We start from the raw sequence: 16,072 nt of genomic DNA on the forward strand, positions 1-16,072 counted from the left end.
ACACATCCATACATTTATATATTCACAGCAGTTAAGGCGACATTAAAGGGACATTTCATGCATTTAGCTCAGAGCTGCTGTTCAACACATGACGGTAAACGTCGACACAAAGGTGGGAAAAAAATAAACAAACCTGAAAAAATAAAAAAAATAAAAATGTGCGAAAAATACAAAGTGTGAGCGCAGACATTTATATACAAACATAGAAACATAGATTGTGTTCAGCAGGATCTTCATCACATTAGTGTTTGTTGTGTTTTTGGATTAAAGGTGAATTCAGTGTTTTTTTCTCCTCAGAGGCCAAAAACTCTCTCGTTAAATATCTGATATAAAAAGTTTTAAAGTGCAGGAACACTGTTGATGTGACGATAAAAACACGCTCGGCTACATTTACGACTTAAAGGGACAGTTCAGCTTTTTCCCACATCAGTTTGAGTCTTTATCTCACTCTCCCACACCAAAGTCCACAGAGTGGTTTACAAACCTACGGCGATAAGTCGAAGTAGCTTTGAGATGCTAACTTTGCTTAGCTTTGTAATGCTAACGATAGCCCAGGATAAGCTTGGTTTTTATTTCTCCCAGTTTGTGAATCCCAATAAAACGTGAACTGTCCCTTTAAGAGACATTTAAACATGAAAACAATCAAATAAAAACATCTACGATGTAAAAATATCATGAAAGTCGTCGTCATTTTTTTTTCAAAGAAACTTACATTTTAAGAGAATAAAGTCAATTCTTTTTAAATATTTAAGTAACATTTTTAATTGTTTTTTTTTGTTTCCTGATAAAGTTAAGACTAAATTATTGCCTCCATTTTAACTTTGGTCTTTTTAACGTAAACTGACGTCGAATCTGACGCTAAACAAAGATGGACGACAGGAAGCCAGAGTGGCTGCAGTAGCCCCGCCCCCTCCGATTCAGCAGATACAACAAATGAACTAATCGTTTCCTATATCTATCTTTGTAAATGACTGTAAGCTGCAGTGCCCCCTTGTGTCTGTCACTGGGAGTGATTTTTTTTTTTTATCACAGATTTGCGATGTTTCTAGTGTCGGCCATCTTTGTTTACAGTCGGTGTTTGTCTATAAAATCTTTCACGCAGAAATCACGTATATTTAAATAATAACAACAATGATATAAAATGAGCACTTTGTTGTTTTTAGACAGAATTAAAAAATACTGTGTTAGTGCGACAAACCACGTCAGAGTCTTTACTCCTGTTTGTGTGTGTGTGCCATGGAAGCTCCGCCCCTTCGGTGTACTGGAAGCCCCGCCCCCCTTCTGTGCGTGCTGTTGTCAGGTCAGGAGGTCAGAGGTCAGAGGTCAGAGGTCAGGAGTTGTGGTCGAGCAGAGCCTGGACTGTGATGCTGACCTTCAGGAGACCTTTCTCCTCCAGGATGTGGTGAGGAAGACACAGTTTGTCCTGAGAGACAGACGGACAGACAGAGAGAGACAGAGACAGACAGAGAGACAGATGGGGACGGACAGAGACAGACAGAGGTCGAGAACATCACAGAGTTTAGACACAAACATCATTTGTCACATGACATCATTCACTCATTCATCTGTGAATGAGTGAATGATGTCATTCACATCATTCACTCATTAGTCTGTGACTAACAGCTAAGTTAGCATGTGGAGTTCAAAGCTAAGCTAACAGTTCGTGTTGACAGCCAAGTTATCAGCTTTAGCAAACAGTTTGACTTGATGGCAAAGCTAACAGGTTAAGCTAACAATTTGACTTGACGGCTAAGCTAACAGTTCGAGTTGACAGCCAAGCTATCAGCTTACGCTAACAGTTTGACTTGACGGCTAAGCTGACAGTTCGAGTTGACAGCCAAGCTATCAGCTTACGACAACAGATTGACTTGACGGCTAAGCTAACAGTTTGAGTTGACAGCCAAGCTATCAGCTTACGCTAACAGTTTGACTTGATGGCTAAGCTAACAGTTTGAGTTGACAGCCAAGCTATCAGCTTATGCAAACAGTTTGACTTGATGGCTAAGCTAACAGGTTAAGCTAACAGTTTGACTTGATGGCTAAGCTAACAGTTGGAGTTGACAGCCAAGCTATCAGCTTAAACTAACAGTTTTACTTGCTGGCTAAGCTAACAGGTTAAGCTAACAGTTTGACTTGATGGCTAAGCTAACAGTTGGAGTCGACAGCCAAGCTATCAGCTTAAACTAACAGTTTTACTTGCTGGCTAAGCTATCGGCTTACGCTAACAGTTTGACTTGACGGCTAAGCTAACAGTTTGAGTTGACAGCCAAGCTATCAGCTTACGCTAACAGTTTGACTTGATGGCTAAGCTAACAGGTTAAGCTTACAGTTTGAGTTGACAGCCAAGCTATCATCTTAAGCTGAGAGTTTGACTTGATGGCTATACTAACAGGTTAAGCTAACAGTCCGATTTGACAGCTAAGCTAATAAAAATGTGATTACAAAATGATTGTGAAATTTATAAAGAAAAATTGTTAAAATGAGTTTAAAAAAATGAACATTTTAAATAAATAACATAACAACCGCTTTTTGAGGCGGAGCTTTGATCAGAGGGGGCGGGGTTGTTTTTGTTGCTAACTTTAAGGTTTGTGATTTTAAAGTGTCTTTTTTTTCTGTTTTCGACTCAAATGTCGTGCTTTTTTTTGTTGAAATATTGACGTTAAAACGACGACAAACGACTGAACTCGCTTTATTCATCGTATCGTACACACGTTAAAAACTCAGCCACGTCAACAACCAGCAAATAAACACGTTAAATCAAAACATTTACAGAGAATAAATCAGACGTTCAGACGTTCACAGCTCCTGTTTCTCTTCATCGTTTCATTTATGACGGTAAAGACGTGGGATTATAATCCTGAAGCTACGACATCATGACGTTAATCTGATTTAAGATAAATGAAAGGTTTGAACGAAACAAACATTGTTTTCAGTCACATCGTGTCAGGTTTCTTTAAAGGTCTTAACGCAGCGTTAGAGACCACTTCCTGTTTGCTGTTTAAATAAAAATGACGTTAAATTAGATTTCAGTTATGGCATTGCTAACTGCTAACTGCTAACGTAAAGAGAGTGACGCAGATTAAAAATACACACTTCGTCCGACCTCAGGAAATGAAAAAAGTCCAAAAAGAGAAAACACCATGTGACCTTGTTACCATGGTTACGCTTCAGAATGTTACGCAGATTTAAGGGAAGTCTAATTTAAGACGTATTTAAAGGCACTTTACTCAAATTTAAGACCTTATTTCGGGGACTCGTCGGGGTTTAAAAAAAAAAAAAAGTTTGCTATTTGAATATTCTGCATCAATATTCGTCAAATATGCAAATAAGTCCAGGACGGGAGCGAGATGCATTCAGGGAACGTCGTAAATGTGGTCAAAGACTTGCTGCTGCCACCTTGTGGTAACAGATGAGTTCACGATGAAATTTCTTTTTATATTGGACGATGAGTCACATAGGTTTTCATAATCCAGCATATAGTCTAATGAGTTCATCCCTAATCCAGAGAGAGAAAACCTTCATATCTGTGCTTAATCTCCACTTAAACTCTTATAAAATCTGATTATAGATTATTTTTAATCCTCCGTTTCTGAAGAAGAAGAAGATAAATAAAAGAGGGCGGGGCTAGTTCGTCGCCACGGTTACGTGAGCTCGCTCCACGTGTACGCTAGGAAGAGCAGAACGAGGCAGAGGACGTGAAGCAAGCTCGAGCCAATCACGTCCCAGATCTGCCAGGCGGGGGGCGGAGTCTGCGTGGTGACCGACACCGACGAGGGAGTCTTTGACGCCGCGGAGGGGGCGGGGCTCGGCGGCGAGACGGACTTCCTGTCCGGGCGGCTCGCGTCCGAGGCGACCAGCGCCCGCAGCGTCCTGCAGAGCGGCTGCAGGCGACACTGGGTGATGTCGTACGGGGAGCACAGGGACGACTGGCGCCCCCATGAGGAAGAGAGGGGGAGGTGCATGGAGGAGGAGGGATGAGTGGACAGGAAAACAGGAGGATGAAAATAAAAGAGATGAAGATGGAATGAAGAGAAAGAGGAGGAAGAAGAGAAAATAAGAAGAAGAGAAAGTGTTGATCCAGCAGCAGTGAAAAGAGAAACAAAGGCAGGAGGTTAAACAGTGAACACAGAGGTCAGAGGTCACAGGTCAGAGGTCACAGGTCAGAGCGTGAGCTGATGGAGTGAAGGAAGCGAGGGAAGAGGAGGAGGAGGAGAGGTGGCTGATGGGAAAGCCGGTGCAGTCAGCAGCGTTAGCATGTTAGCTCGCCAGCCTTTAGCAGAAGCACTGCGTGTGTGTGTGTTAGCAACAGTGAGCAGTTAGCAACAGCTAGCAGCACCGCGGCGAACAACAGACAACAGAAAATAAACAAAATTAACTGCGATAATCGTAAAAAAAACGCAAGTGGGCGGAGCCCTATATCGGTGACCTTTGACCTAACGTTACAAAAATAACTTTAGCGACGTCGACGTCAAATGAAACGGGAGCTAATTTTAGTTTTTAAAGTGAAAATTTCATCTTTAATCAGATGCAGGATCTGGAGTGACAGACGCAGCGCCCTCTGGTGGCGCTTTAAAATAAATCACGAGGAGTGTGGCGTGAAAATATCGCAACTCGGCGACGATATTCTAGTTACTGCGATGATGAATAAAATCGTACAATTTATCGTCAAAACAAAGAAAAAAAGCGAAAGCAACAAAAATGAAATGAAATTTAAACTTCACAATGACAATAAAGTTTTTTGAATGTAAACTCTCTGTGAGTGACTCAGCACTTTTGTCGACAGGACATTCAGACGATTACAGTGACTGTGATGGACGAACGCCACAGGCAGCCATGACTCAGCATTAATGTCCACATTAATGAGTCAGCGTTAAAGCCATGAGAACAAATAAAGTCAATTTATGGGTATTTTTTTTTGTTTAAATGTGGTTGTTTGAGGAGAACACTCACTCTCCCTGCACCAAACTCCATAGAGAAAACCAGTGATTTTTTGCTGGTCAACTGCTGCCTCGTGTGGTCACTTTGTGTCACTTAAATAAAGTCTAAATTAAATATTTTAAAAGCCGAATTTTACAGAATAAGACATTGTAAGTTAGTGATGGAGGCAGCAGTGGATCAACAACTCCTGTGTCTCTGTGATGTTAAAATCACTGGTTTTCTCTATGGACTTTGGTGTGGGAGAGTGAGTGGTTTACATGTACCTAATAAAGTGGCTGCCTCACACAACCACACAAAAAAAATCAATAAAATAACCCTTTAATCACATGGTACTAATCAGTGACATCATCAGCCTTGGTCACAGATCAGGGAGGCATGGAGGCGGAGTCATGTTTCTGAGAGGGCGGGGCTTACCTCAGCGACTCCGATCCTCCTGCAGGCGTCCAGGAAGTTCTCCACGTTCCTGCGACACTTGGCCATGCTGAGTTTGGGCTGAGGGAAGAAAAACATGTTTAATAAAAACAAACAAACAAACAAACACTAAAGGTCAAGGGTCATAGGGGGTCACGGGCGCGTGGGTCGTACCACTGCGGGGGAGGGGACGTGGATGCTGCCCACGGAGCGGGGGCGAATGTGATTGGCCAGGTGACAGAGGATGACGCCGTCCATCAGAGACGAGCCCAGGTCGTCGGGGAGGACCACCTTCAGCCGGCTCTCGATGCTCTGAGGTCAAAGGTCAAAGAGGGTTCAGATTCAGCAGAAAAACGAGCCCAATGATCAGTTATTGACGATGGACGACGGCGTCGCCTCGCTCTCTCACGTCTCTCAGCGTCTCCATGAGCTCCAGCTCTTCTCTCAGCTGCTCCATCTTCCTCCTCATGGTGAACTGAGGATCAACAGACTCCAGACTCTTGTGGCTGCGCAGGAACACTGCAACACACACACACACACACACACAGTCGTGACCTTTGACCTTTCTCTATGCTGTTGAGAGCTGAATGGTTCGTGTACAGGTGTAGTTCCACTCAAAGGCCACAGGAGGGAGCTCCAGTCTTTGCAGAGATGTTCCGAGGTTGTTGTTGTCTTTTTCTCTGCAGCATGGTCACATGACCACCAATCACAACACACACTGGGTCAATGCATGTGTGTGTGTGTGGTTACCATGGAGACGACCATTCATTTAAACAGAACCTTGACCCATAAGCACAATTCTGCCTCATTAGGACCATGTTTTGGTCTCCATGAGGACTACCGGGCCTGACACACACACACATTCTTGTACTTGCTGCATACTGAGGACTGGGTTGCTGACGTGAGGACCAGCATTTCCACTTTATAAATCAACACAATTACAAATAACTTCTTCATGAATGACATCTACTATATACATCATACTATACTATGTGGACCAAAATTTGGGAAAAAAATTTGACCCAAAATGTTTGGTCCAAAATTTGAAAAAAAAATTTGACCCAAAATGTTTGGTCCAAAATTTGAAAAAAAAATTGACCCAAAATGTTTGGTCCAAAATTTGAAAAAAAAATTTGACCCGAAATGTTTGGTCCAAAATTTGAAAAAAAAAAATTGACCCAAAATGTTTGGTCCAAAATTTGAAAAAAAAATTTGACCCAAAATGTTTGGTCCAAAATTTGAAAAAAGAAATTTGACCCAAAATGTTTGGTCCAAAATTTGAAAAAAAAAAATTGACCCAAAATGTTTGGTCCAAAATTTGGAAAAAAAATTGACCCAAAATGTTTGGTCCAAAATTTGGAAAAAATTTTTTACCCAAAATGTTTGGTCCAAAATTTGAAAAAAAAATTGACCCAAAATTTGAAAAAAAAAATTGACCCAAAATTTGACAGAAACGTCATACTATACTGTCATCCAAAATTTGAAAAAAAATTGACGCAAAATTTTTGGTTCCAAATTTGAAAAAAAAAATTGACCCAAAATTTGACAAATACGTCATACTATACTGTCATCCAAAATTTGAAAAAAAAATTGACGCAAAATTTTTGGTTCAAAATTTGAAGAAAAAAAATTGACCCAAAATGTTTGGTCCAAAATTTGGAAAAAAAAAGTGACCCAAAATGTTTGGTCCAAAATTTGGGAAAAAAATTTGACCCAAAATGTTTGGTCCAAAATTTGAAAAAAAAATTGACCCAAAATGTTTGGTCCAAAATTTGGAAAAAAAATTTGACCCAAAATTTGAAAAAAAAATTTGACCCAAAAGGTTTGGTCCAACATTTGGAAAAAAAAATTTACCCAAAATGTTTGGTCCAAAATTTGAAAAAAAAAAATTGACCCAAAATGTTTGGTCCAAAATTTGGAAAGAAAATTGACCCAAAATGTTTGGTCCAAAATTTGGAAAAAAAATTTACCCAAAATGTTTTGTCCAAAATTTGAAAAAAAAATTGACCCAAAATTTGAAAAAAAAATTGACCCAAAATTTGACAAAAACGTCATACTATACTGTCATCCAAAATTTGAAAAAAAAATTGACGCAAAATGTTTGGTCCAAAATTTGAAAAAAAAAGTAATACTATATACGATGTCGTCCAAATTATTTTTATTTTATTTTTTTTGACAAATTGAGTATAGCATGTTATAGCAACCTAAGGAAGTGATTTCAATGAAAACAAAGTGAGGACCGACCAAAATATCCTCACTTTGTTGGTTAAAAACCCTCACTGGTCCTCAGTATGGCGCAAGTACAAGAACACACACCCACACACACACACGATGGTGATTGGTTGTTAATCAGGTCAGGAGCAGTGATGAAGATGATGATGAAACCGCATTTCAGACCCTGAGGTGCGTGCGCACACACACACACACACACACACACACACACACACACACACACACACACACACACACACACACACACACACAGACTCATGTTACTGTTATTTAAAAATGTTAATTTTATCCCACGTGTAAATGTATGATTTATGCTCAGAAAAGGTGCCAGAGGTCAAAGGTCAGACGTACCCCGGCTGTTCGCGCCTCCGTCGTCATGGCTACACCGCGTTTCTCTACGGAGGGGTGTGGCCTGTGAGAGGTGGGAGGATTCGAAACAGGAAGGAGGAGGAGGCGAGCAAGGCAGCGAGGGCGGGGCTACGACCAGGTGGTGGGAGTGGTCAGAGGTGCGTGTAGGTGTGCGCGTGTGGGGGGGAGGGGGGGAGTGGGAAGGGGGGCGGAGTCACCGAGGTGAAAACCAAGTGCAGGAAGACAGGAAGTTTCATTCCACGAGAAAGTGTAAAATAAATAATAAATAAATGTGTCCCGAAAACACCGACATCACCAGAACAAAAGTCAACGAGCGACAGACGACAGCGAGCGAGAAATGATGAGTCATGCAGGAAGACGAGCATGAGTCAGCAAAAATACAAATGAAAGAAACGACAAAAGAAACAAAACAAAACATTAGCTTTTATAACGTCACATCATCTGCACATGCTGTTAGCATCATGTTAGCATCATATTAGAATAATGTTGGTATAGTGTGACTATCATTTTAGCTTTATGTTAGCATCATATTAGTATCTTGTTAGCGTCATGTTAGCATCGTGTTAGTTGTTAGCAAAACTTTAGCAGTACACATTAGCAAACAAATGCTGGATGGCTGCTAGCTTCAAATAAACAAAATCATGCTGTCAGCTTCATGTTAGCATCATGTGAGAATCACGTTAGCATCGTGTCAACTTCGTGTTAGCTGTTAGCAAAACTTGACACAGCAGCCAATGTTAGCAAACAAATGATGGATGACTCCTAGCTCCAAACAAAAAAAATCATGCTGTTAGCTTCACGTTAACATCATATTAGAATCACATAAGCATCATAAGAATCACGTTAGTATCATGTTAGCTTCATATTAGCGTCATGTTAGCCGTTAGCACAACTTGACACAGCAGCAAACGTTAGTTAGACAAATGCTGGATGGCTGCTAGCTCCAAACAAACAAAAACAAACAAAACAAACAGAGCTGGACTTTGTTCTGATTCTGATCAGTGACCACGACTCAAACCCTGAACACGTGAACCCCTGAACCCCCGTGTGTCTCACCTGAGCGAGGCTTCAGTCCAAACAGTGAGCTGGACGACAGTCTGACGGCCGGAGGGACGTCTCCTCGCTGAGAGAGGACACAGAGGACAGAGGGGACAACTGTTTTATGACTGAAGACAATAAAAACACGTCAGTGTCATCAGCAAAGAACACAGTCACTATATTCTGGAGGTTTGGCGCCTCCCGGTGGTTTTCTGGTGAAATGGAAGACGTTTTTTTACTAGTGCTGTGCAATAGGTTAACGCGCGTTCCACGACGACTGACCGGAAAAAGACGCGCGTGACGTCACGTTTTACGCGCCGCGACACCAGAGTCCAGGCACCGTTGACCGGTTAGCTCCGTTAGCGGCATTAGCTCCTTTTAGTGCCTGTTAGCGTTAGCCTACAGTGGAACTGGAGCGGTCCGTTTATTAAAGGAAAAGAGCAGCGCTAACAAATAACTAGCGTACCTGTGTTACTGCGTATGTGTGATTATGTTTTTAAAGTTTAGCGTTACTTTCGCGACTTATTTTAACAATCGGGAGTCGCGTAAAACATGACGTCACGCACGTCTTTATGCGGTCAGTCGTCATGGAAACACGCGCTAACGCCGTTAAACGCCGTTGGTGCGTTAACGTTTGACAGCACTAGTTTTTACTTAAGATGAGATCCCATGTTAATTTCACGTCCGTATGAACAAAAATAAAGGAGAATAAAAGTTAAATAAACAGCTTTACTTGAAGTTTTAATGAACAGAAAGAAGCGAAACAAACTTTATGGATGAAAACACGAGCACAGATCAAAGAGGAACTCTGGCTGAGTTTTAAAATACGGGATTATTTTTTTGCGACTCACAGTGATCTGACATGAGGGACGCAGGGTGGGCGGGGCAAAGCTGCTGCAGTGGGCGGGGGCAAAGCTGCTTACAGTACCTTGATTGACATATGCCACTCATACTCCCGACATGAGAGCTGGGCCTGAAACCTGGCTTTGTCTAGAATCATCTGTCTCTTCCTCTGGAACTCACATCCTCCTCCTCCTCCTCCTCCTCCTCCTCCTCCTCCTCCTCCTCCTCCTTCTTCTTCTTCCATGAGCTGCTACAGAACGCAGCCACGTTTAAAACCTTAAATCTTAACATTACTCTAAAGACGTTAACTTAGAATTCTACCGACGAGGACGAGTTTGTTTGTTTGCGATGTTTCCGTGTGGAGGCGTGGCCTGAGATCACTCGGTGCGTAAAATGTGTGAGGGGTTTAAAGGCTGCACATACTCTACCTGAGCTGTGGGGGCGCTGTCCTCACCGTCCTGACCACTGTGGACACAGAGGACAGTGAGTGTGACGTTAAAGGAACACTACGTGAGATCACAGCCAGACTTACTTGAGGGACTCGTCCACGGTGACCATCTCCACGGGGTAAAGTCTGACTCCTGACACATCGTCACGTTCTGTGGAAACTCTGACACACAAAACAACAACAATTATTGTATTATTATTACAACAACAACAACAACAACAACAACAACAACAACAACAATGGTAAAATCCTGGTTCAATGATAAACCTGCTGGGCTCCTGCAGCAGCTCCACAGCTTCTTTCAGCTGGTCGATCATGTCGATGTGGAGCTCAGTGCCCGTCGTGACCTTTGACCTTTTGTCGACACACACAGGAAACATGTTCAAGATTAAAAAACACACACAAACACACTTTAAACTGACTGTCTAAACATTCACAAATATACTGACGGCCAAAAAGTGAGCTGATTTAAACATTCACAAAGAGACTGACTGCCAAATAGTGAGGTTCTTAACATTCTCAAAGAGACTGACTGCCAAATAGTGAGCTGATCTAAAGATTCACAAAAAGACTGACTGCCAAATAGTGAGCTGATTTAAACATTTGCAAAAGACCAACTGCCAAATAGTGAGCTAATCTAAACATTCCCAAAGAGACTGCTAAATAGGGAGCAGATCTAAACATTCACAAAAAGACTGACTTTCAAATAGTGAGCTATTCTAAACATTCGCAAAGAGACTTACTGCCAAATAGTGAGCTGATCTAAACATTCACAAAAAGACTGACTGCCAAATAGTGAGCTAATCTAAAAATTCGCAAAGAGACCGACTGTCAAATAGTGAGCTGATCTAAACATTCACAAAGAGACTGACTGTAAAATAGTGAGCTGATCTAAACATTCACAAAGAGACTCACTGTCAAATAGTGAGCTGATTTAAACATTCACAAAGAGACTGACTGCCAAATAGTGAGCTGATCTAAACATTCACAAAGAGACCGACTGCCAAATAGTGACCTGTTCAAAACAGCTGCAGACTGTCTGCGAAATAGTGAGCTGATCTAAACATTCGCAGAGAGACCGACTGCCAAATAGTGAACTGTTCAAAACATTCGCAGACTAACTGACTGCCAAATAGTGAACTGTTCAAAACATTCGCAGACTAACTGACTGCCCAATAGTGAGCCAATCTAAACATTCGCAGAGGGACCGACTGCCAAATAGTGAGCTGATTGAAACATTGGCAAAGAGACTCACTGCCAAAAAAACACAGAAAAACAAAGACGATCTCAAACTAAACTCACGTTTGTTCCGTTTGCCACGACGAGTCTTCTTCTATCCTGAGAGGCTCGTCAAAGTCTGCTGCTGCACGACCCTGCACACACACACACACACACACACACACACACACACACACACAGTATATCAGGATATACATGTTTCTATACGTTATGTCGTGATGTCATCGATTGACGAAAAGTTACCTTGATGTAGTTGATGAAGCGAGAGCTGAGAGCAGAGTCTCTGCAGCTGAACTGATCCTTCAGAGCTTCCGTAGGACTCTCCTCGATCAGACGCACAGACTCACAGTTTGTGTCCGCTGAAAAACAACAAAGACACAAGACAGTCACTCACACATACACAGAGAGATTAAGGACACGCCCCCCCTGAGTGAGAACCAATCACCAAACAATATTAGAAAAGTGTATTATAGAAGTGAAGATTCCATCCATTTAAAATACTTTAAAACCCAGGAACATGGACGTTTAAACTCCAGTTTTAAACCCAGGAACATGGATGTTTTCATGTCACAGTGACTTTCAGAGACTTTGATGCTAAAATACTTTGACCTGATTAAAAACTGATTAAAGTCTATTTAAACCGTGTCTCTGAGGATATGTGTGTGTGTGTGTGTGTGTGTGTGTGTGTGTGTGTGTGTGTGTGTGTGTGTGTGTGTGTGTGTGTTACCTGTCAGGGAGCTGATGTGTTCACTGGAGTCGTCTTTACTGAGTCCTTCCTCTTCTGTGATGTGACTCATGGGCACGTTGAGACTCAGACTGTCCTCATCTGACGGCTACGACAGACAAACAACAACAACAAACAAACAAACAAAGAGTTTATGAATTAAATCAATGACAAACATTCGTTAGTCACTCGTAATCCACCTCCATGACTTCAGAGGACTTAACAAAGACTTACATTCATTCCCCTGGTCACTAACTTTAACCTTAACTAACCCTAGCACACACACACACACACACACACACACACACACTCTGTACCTCAGTAGCAGACAGTCTCTTGTCTCCGTTGTCGCTGCCGACTCCTGAGTCGCTGTCCTGCTTCTTCTGCTGCTCCATGTCTTCCACACTGCACACACACACACACACAAAACAGGTCACACACACACAAGAGACACCAGCGTGTGTGTGTGTGTGTGTGAGCTAAAGAGAGAGTGAGTTCCACAGAGAGAGAGAGCAGAATCATAGCTCCTCCTCCTCCTCTTCTTCACACATCTGAGTTTAAAGATTCACATACACAGTAACATAAAGTAGCTGTGGACGTGTGTGCTTTTATTTTGGCGGGGCAGCGTGTCAAACAGTAGCTGTGGATGTGTGTGTGTGTGTGGTTTTATTTTGGCGGGGAAGCGTGTCAAACAGTAGCTGTGGATATGTGTGTGTGTGGTTTTATTTTGGCGGGGAAGCGTGTCAAACAGTAGCTGAGGATGTGTGTGGTTTTATTTTGGCGGGGCAGCGTGTCAAACAGTAGCTGTAGGTGTGTGTGTGTGTGTGGTTTTATTTTGGCGGGGAAGCGTGTCAAACAGTAGCTGTGGATATGTGTGTGTGTGGTTTTATTTTGGCGGGGAAGCGTGTCAAACAGTAGCTGAGGATGTGTGTGGTTTTATTTTGGCGGGGCAGCGTGTCAAACAGTAGCTGTGTGTGTGTGTGTGTGTGTGGTTTTATTTTGGCGGGGAAGCGTGTCAAACAGTAGCTGTGGATATGTGTGTGTGTGGTTTTATTTTGGCGGGGAAGCGTGTCAAACAGTAGCTGTGGATGTGTGTGTGGTTTTATTTTGGCGGGGCAGCGTGTTAAACAGCTGTGGATGTGTGTGTGGGTGTGGTTTTATTTTGGCGGGGCAGCGTGTCAAACAGTAGCTGTGGATGTTTGCGTGTGTGGTTTTATTTTGGCGGGGCAGGGTGTCAAACAGTAGCTGAGAATGTGTGTGTGTGTGGTTTTATTTTGGCGGGGCAGCTGCAGTCTTTTCTTTGTTTGAGTGGAGTTTTAAAAATAGCATCAGAGTTTCCTGTGGAATCAACATTAAACAGACCAATAAAAACCCACTCACTCTCCCACACCAGAGTCCAGAGAGACCTAGCTCTGCTGGTTCCTCTACTGCCTCGTGTGGTCACTTTGTGTCACTGACCTGCCGGTGCTGGGCCGTGATAGGCTGAGTCGCTCGATGACGGGCAGGTAGAGCGAGTCGGGCATCTTCTCACTGCGACACGCCTCCATGCTCAGATACTTAAAGATGTGAATTTTACCTTTTAAACAGATCTGGAAAAACAACAACAACAACAACAAAAGAAACATTCAATGAGACTCTGTACATCCTGCCAAATAATGAGCTGCCGAGCGTCTCCACACCTGTGCAGGTGGACTCTGCAGAGGGTTGTTCTCTAACTGCAGCGACTGCAGCTGCTTCATCTTCCTGAAACACACGGGGATGGTGGAGACTTTGTTACAGGAGAAGTCCAACTTCACCAGAGGGAGGTCGGCCAGTTCTGAGGAGGAGGAGGAGGAGGAGGAGGAGGAGGAGGAGAAATCAGCTGGTGTTATTTTCAGATGTGTGTGTGTGTGGGTGTGTGTTTCACTTCCTGTGAACTTTGTTCCTTGTTACAAATAAAACTACAGGCATTAAAAAGAAAAGAAACAGCTTTATGACACACGCACACACACACACCAAACTGACTGCCAAATAATGAGCTATTCTAGACATCCACCCACACACAGTGTGAAATAGGGAGGTGTTCAAAACATTCACAAAGAGAGTGTCAAATAGTGAGCTGATTTAAACATTCGCAAAGAGACTGACTGCCAAATAGTGAGCTGATCTAAATATTCGCAAAGAGACTGACTGCCAAATAGTGAGCTGACCTTAACATTCGCAAGTAGAGAGCTGATTTAAACATTTGCAAAGAGACTGACTGCCAAATAGGGAGCTGTTCAAAACATTCACAAAGAGAGTGTCAAATAGTGAGCTGATCTAAACATTCGCAAAGAGACTGGCTGTCAAATAGTGAGCTGATCTAAACATTCACAAAGAGACTGACTGCCAAATAGTGAGCTAATCTAAACATTCGCAAATAGACTGACTGCCAAATAGTGAGCTCATTTAAACGTTCGCAAATAGACTGACTGCCAAATAGTGAGCTGATCTAAACATTCGCAAAGAGACTGACTGCCAAATAGTGTGCTGATCTAAACATTCGCAATAGAAACTGACTGCCAAATAGTGAGCTGATCTAAACATTTGCAAAGAGACTGACTGCCGAATAGTGAGCTGATGTAAACATTCGCAAAGAAACTGACTGTCAAATAGTGAGTTGATTTAAAGATTCGCAAAGAGACTGACTGCCAAAAAGTGAGCTGATCTAAACATTCACAAAGAGACCGACTGCGAAATAGCGAGCTGATCTAAACATACGCAAAGAAACTGACTGTCAGATAGTGAGCTATTCTAAACAGAGTTGTGTTATTAAAGCGTCTTAAAATAAAAACATGAATGAAATGAAATCGGGTTGCCATGGTGACACAAACACAGAGACTCCTCCCCCTCCTGTCACTCACCCTCGGGCAGAACACAGAGGAGGTTCCGACGTACGTTGAGTTCTCGCAGAGCTTTGAGTCGACTGACGTGACGAGGAAGAGCCGTGATCTCGTTACAGCTGACGTCCTGAAGAAGACGACAATAACAACAACACACTGATCAAGCTTCAGGCCACACGTGTGTGTGTGTGTGTGTGTGTGTGTGTGTGTGTGTGTGTGTGTGTGTGTGTGTGTGTGTGTGTGTGTGTGTGTGTGTGTGTGTGTGTTTGTGTGTGTGTCTCACCAGCTCCATGAGTCCGTGCAGTTGTCTGATGTTCTCAGGCAGACAGACCAGTTTGTTGTTGCTGGCGTTGAGGACTCTCAGAGGTAAACCACACAGACACGCAGGCAGAGAACACAGCTGGTTACGACTGCAACACACACACACACACGAAAAGTTATATTGAACTTTTCATTGAAGAAAGTTCACGTTAAATCACGACAACAAAAAACTGGGGGAAACGTCACGTTTATGAATTTCTGTTTTTACAAAGTAACAGAAAAACTCAGCAGTTAGCTTAGCTATTAGCAGCAGAGCTAACAGGCTTTAGATTTGTACACTTTCATTGTAGGTGAAGCGTTCTATTTTAATCTGTGATGATCAACGACACAGACACTTAAACAGGAACACGTTTAAGTTTAAGACCGAATCTAAACTCAGTTTAAATGAGTTTAAACGTCTCACGGTTACAAAGTTCCTGTGTGAAAAACTCACTTCTGCTTCTGAAACACGAGAAACATCCACACACTGTTATACACTGTTTTTATACCTCTTTATATTGTTGTTGTACTTGCTGCAGGCAAAGTGAGAACCAGCATTTCCATTTTATAAATCACCACAATTACAAACATCTACTTTATGAATGACATCTATAAAGAACTGCTGGGTGCAGTACCATGAAATGTCTGCAGGTGGAGCCCCAGAGCAAA

The 16,072-nt window shown here is 42.4% G+C and overlaps 1 protein-coding gene across 2 annotated transcripts in view; it reads right to left on the reverse strand.

Moving 5' to 3' along the window:
• Window positions 1-35: 35 nt before the first annotated feature.
• The window catches only part of lrch1 (leucine-rich repeats and calponin homology (CH) domain containing 1), a gene marked incomplete at its 3' end in the record, with an annotated part of 21,868 nt that continues 5,831 nt past the window's right edge, over window positions 36-16,072 (reverse strand). The window contains exons 3-18 of one of the 2 annotated variants that reach the window (XM_083907357.1): window positions 15,387-15,513; window positions 15,125-15,230; window positions 13,922-14,058; window positions 13,701-13,831; window positions 12,560-12,647; window positions 12,246-12,351; window positions 11,762-11,877; window positions 11,582-11,652; window positions 10,547-10,633; window positions 10,364-10,441; window positions 10,260-10,296; window positions 9,007-9,073; window positions 5,759-5,868; window positions 5,524-5,661; window positions 5,353-5,430; window positions 36-1,423 (exon numbers count right to left, since the gene is read on the reverse strand). In XM_083907357.1, coding sequence (XP_083763483.1) covers window positions 1,331-1,423; window positions 5,353-5,430; window positions 5,524-5,661; window positions 5,759-5,868; window positions 9,007-9,073; window positions 10,260-10,296; window positions 10,364-10,441; window positions 10,547-10,633; window positions 11,582-11,652; window positions 11,762-11,877; window positions 12,246-12,351; window positions 12,560-12,647; window positions 13,701-13,831; window positions 13,922-14,058; window positions 15,125-15,230; window positions 15,387-15,513 — 1,570 coding nt within the window. Of the gene's footprint in view, window positions 1,424-3,641; window positions 3,927-5,352; window positions 5,431-5,523; window positions 5,662-5,758; window positions 5,869-9,006; window positions 9,074-10,259; window positions 10,297-10,363; window positions 10,442-10,546; window positions 10,634-11,581; window positions 11,653-11,761; window positions 11,878-12,245; window positions 12,352-12,559; window positions 12,648-13,700; window positions 13,832-13,921; window positions 14,059-15,124; window positions 15,231-15,386; window positions 15,514-16,072 lie in introns of those variants that run through there. The other variant, XM_083907356.1, reaches the window with a different exon arrangement.

The sequence above is a fragment of the Microchirus variegatus genome (genome assembly GCF_963457635.1).
Source record: "Microchirus variegatus genome assembly, chromosome: 20".
NCBI classification, from domain to species: Eukaryota; Metazoa; Chordata; class Actinopteri; order Pleuronectiformes; family Soleidae; genus Microchirus; species Microchirus variegatus.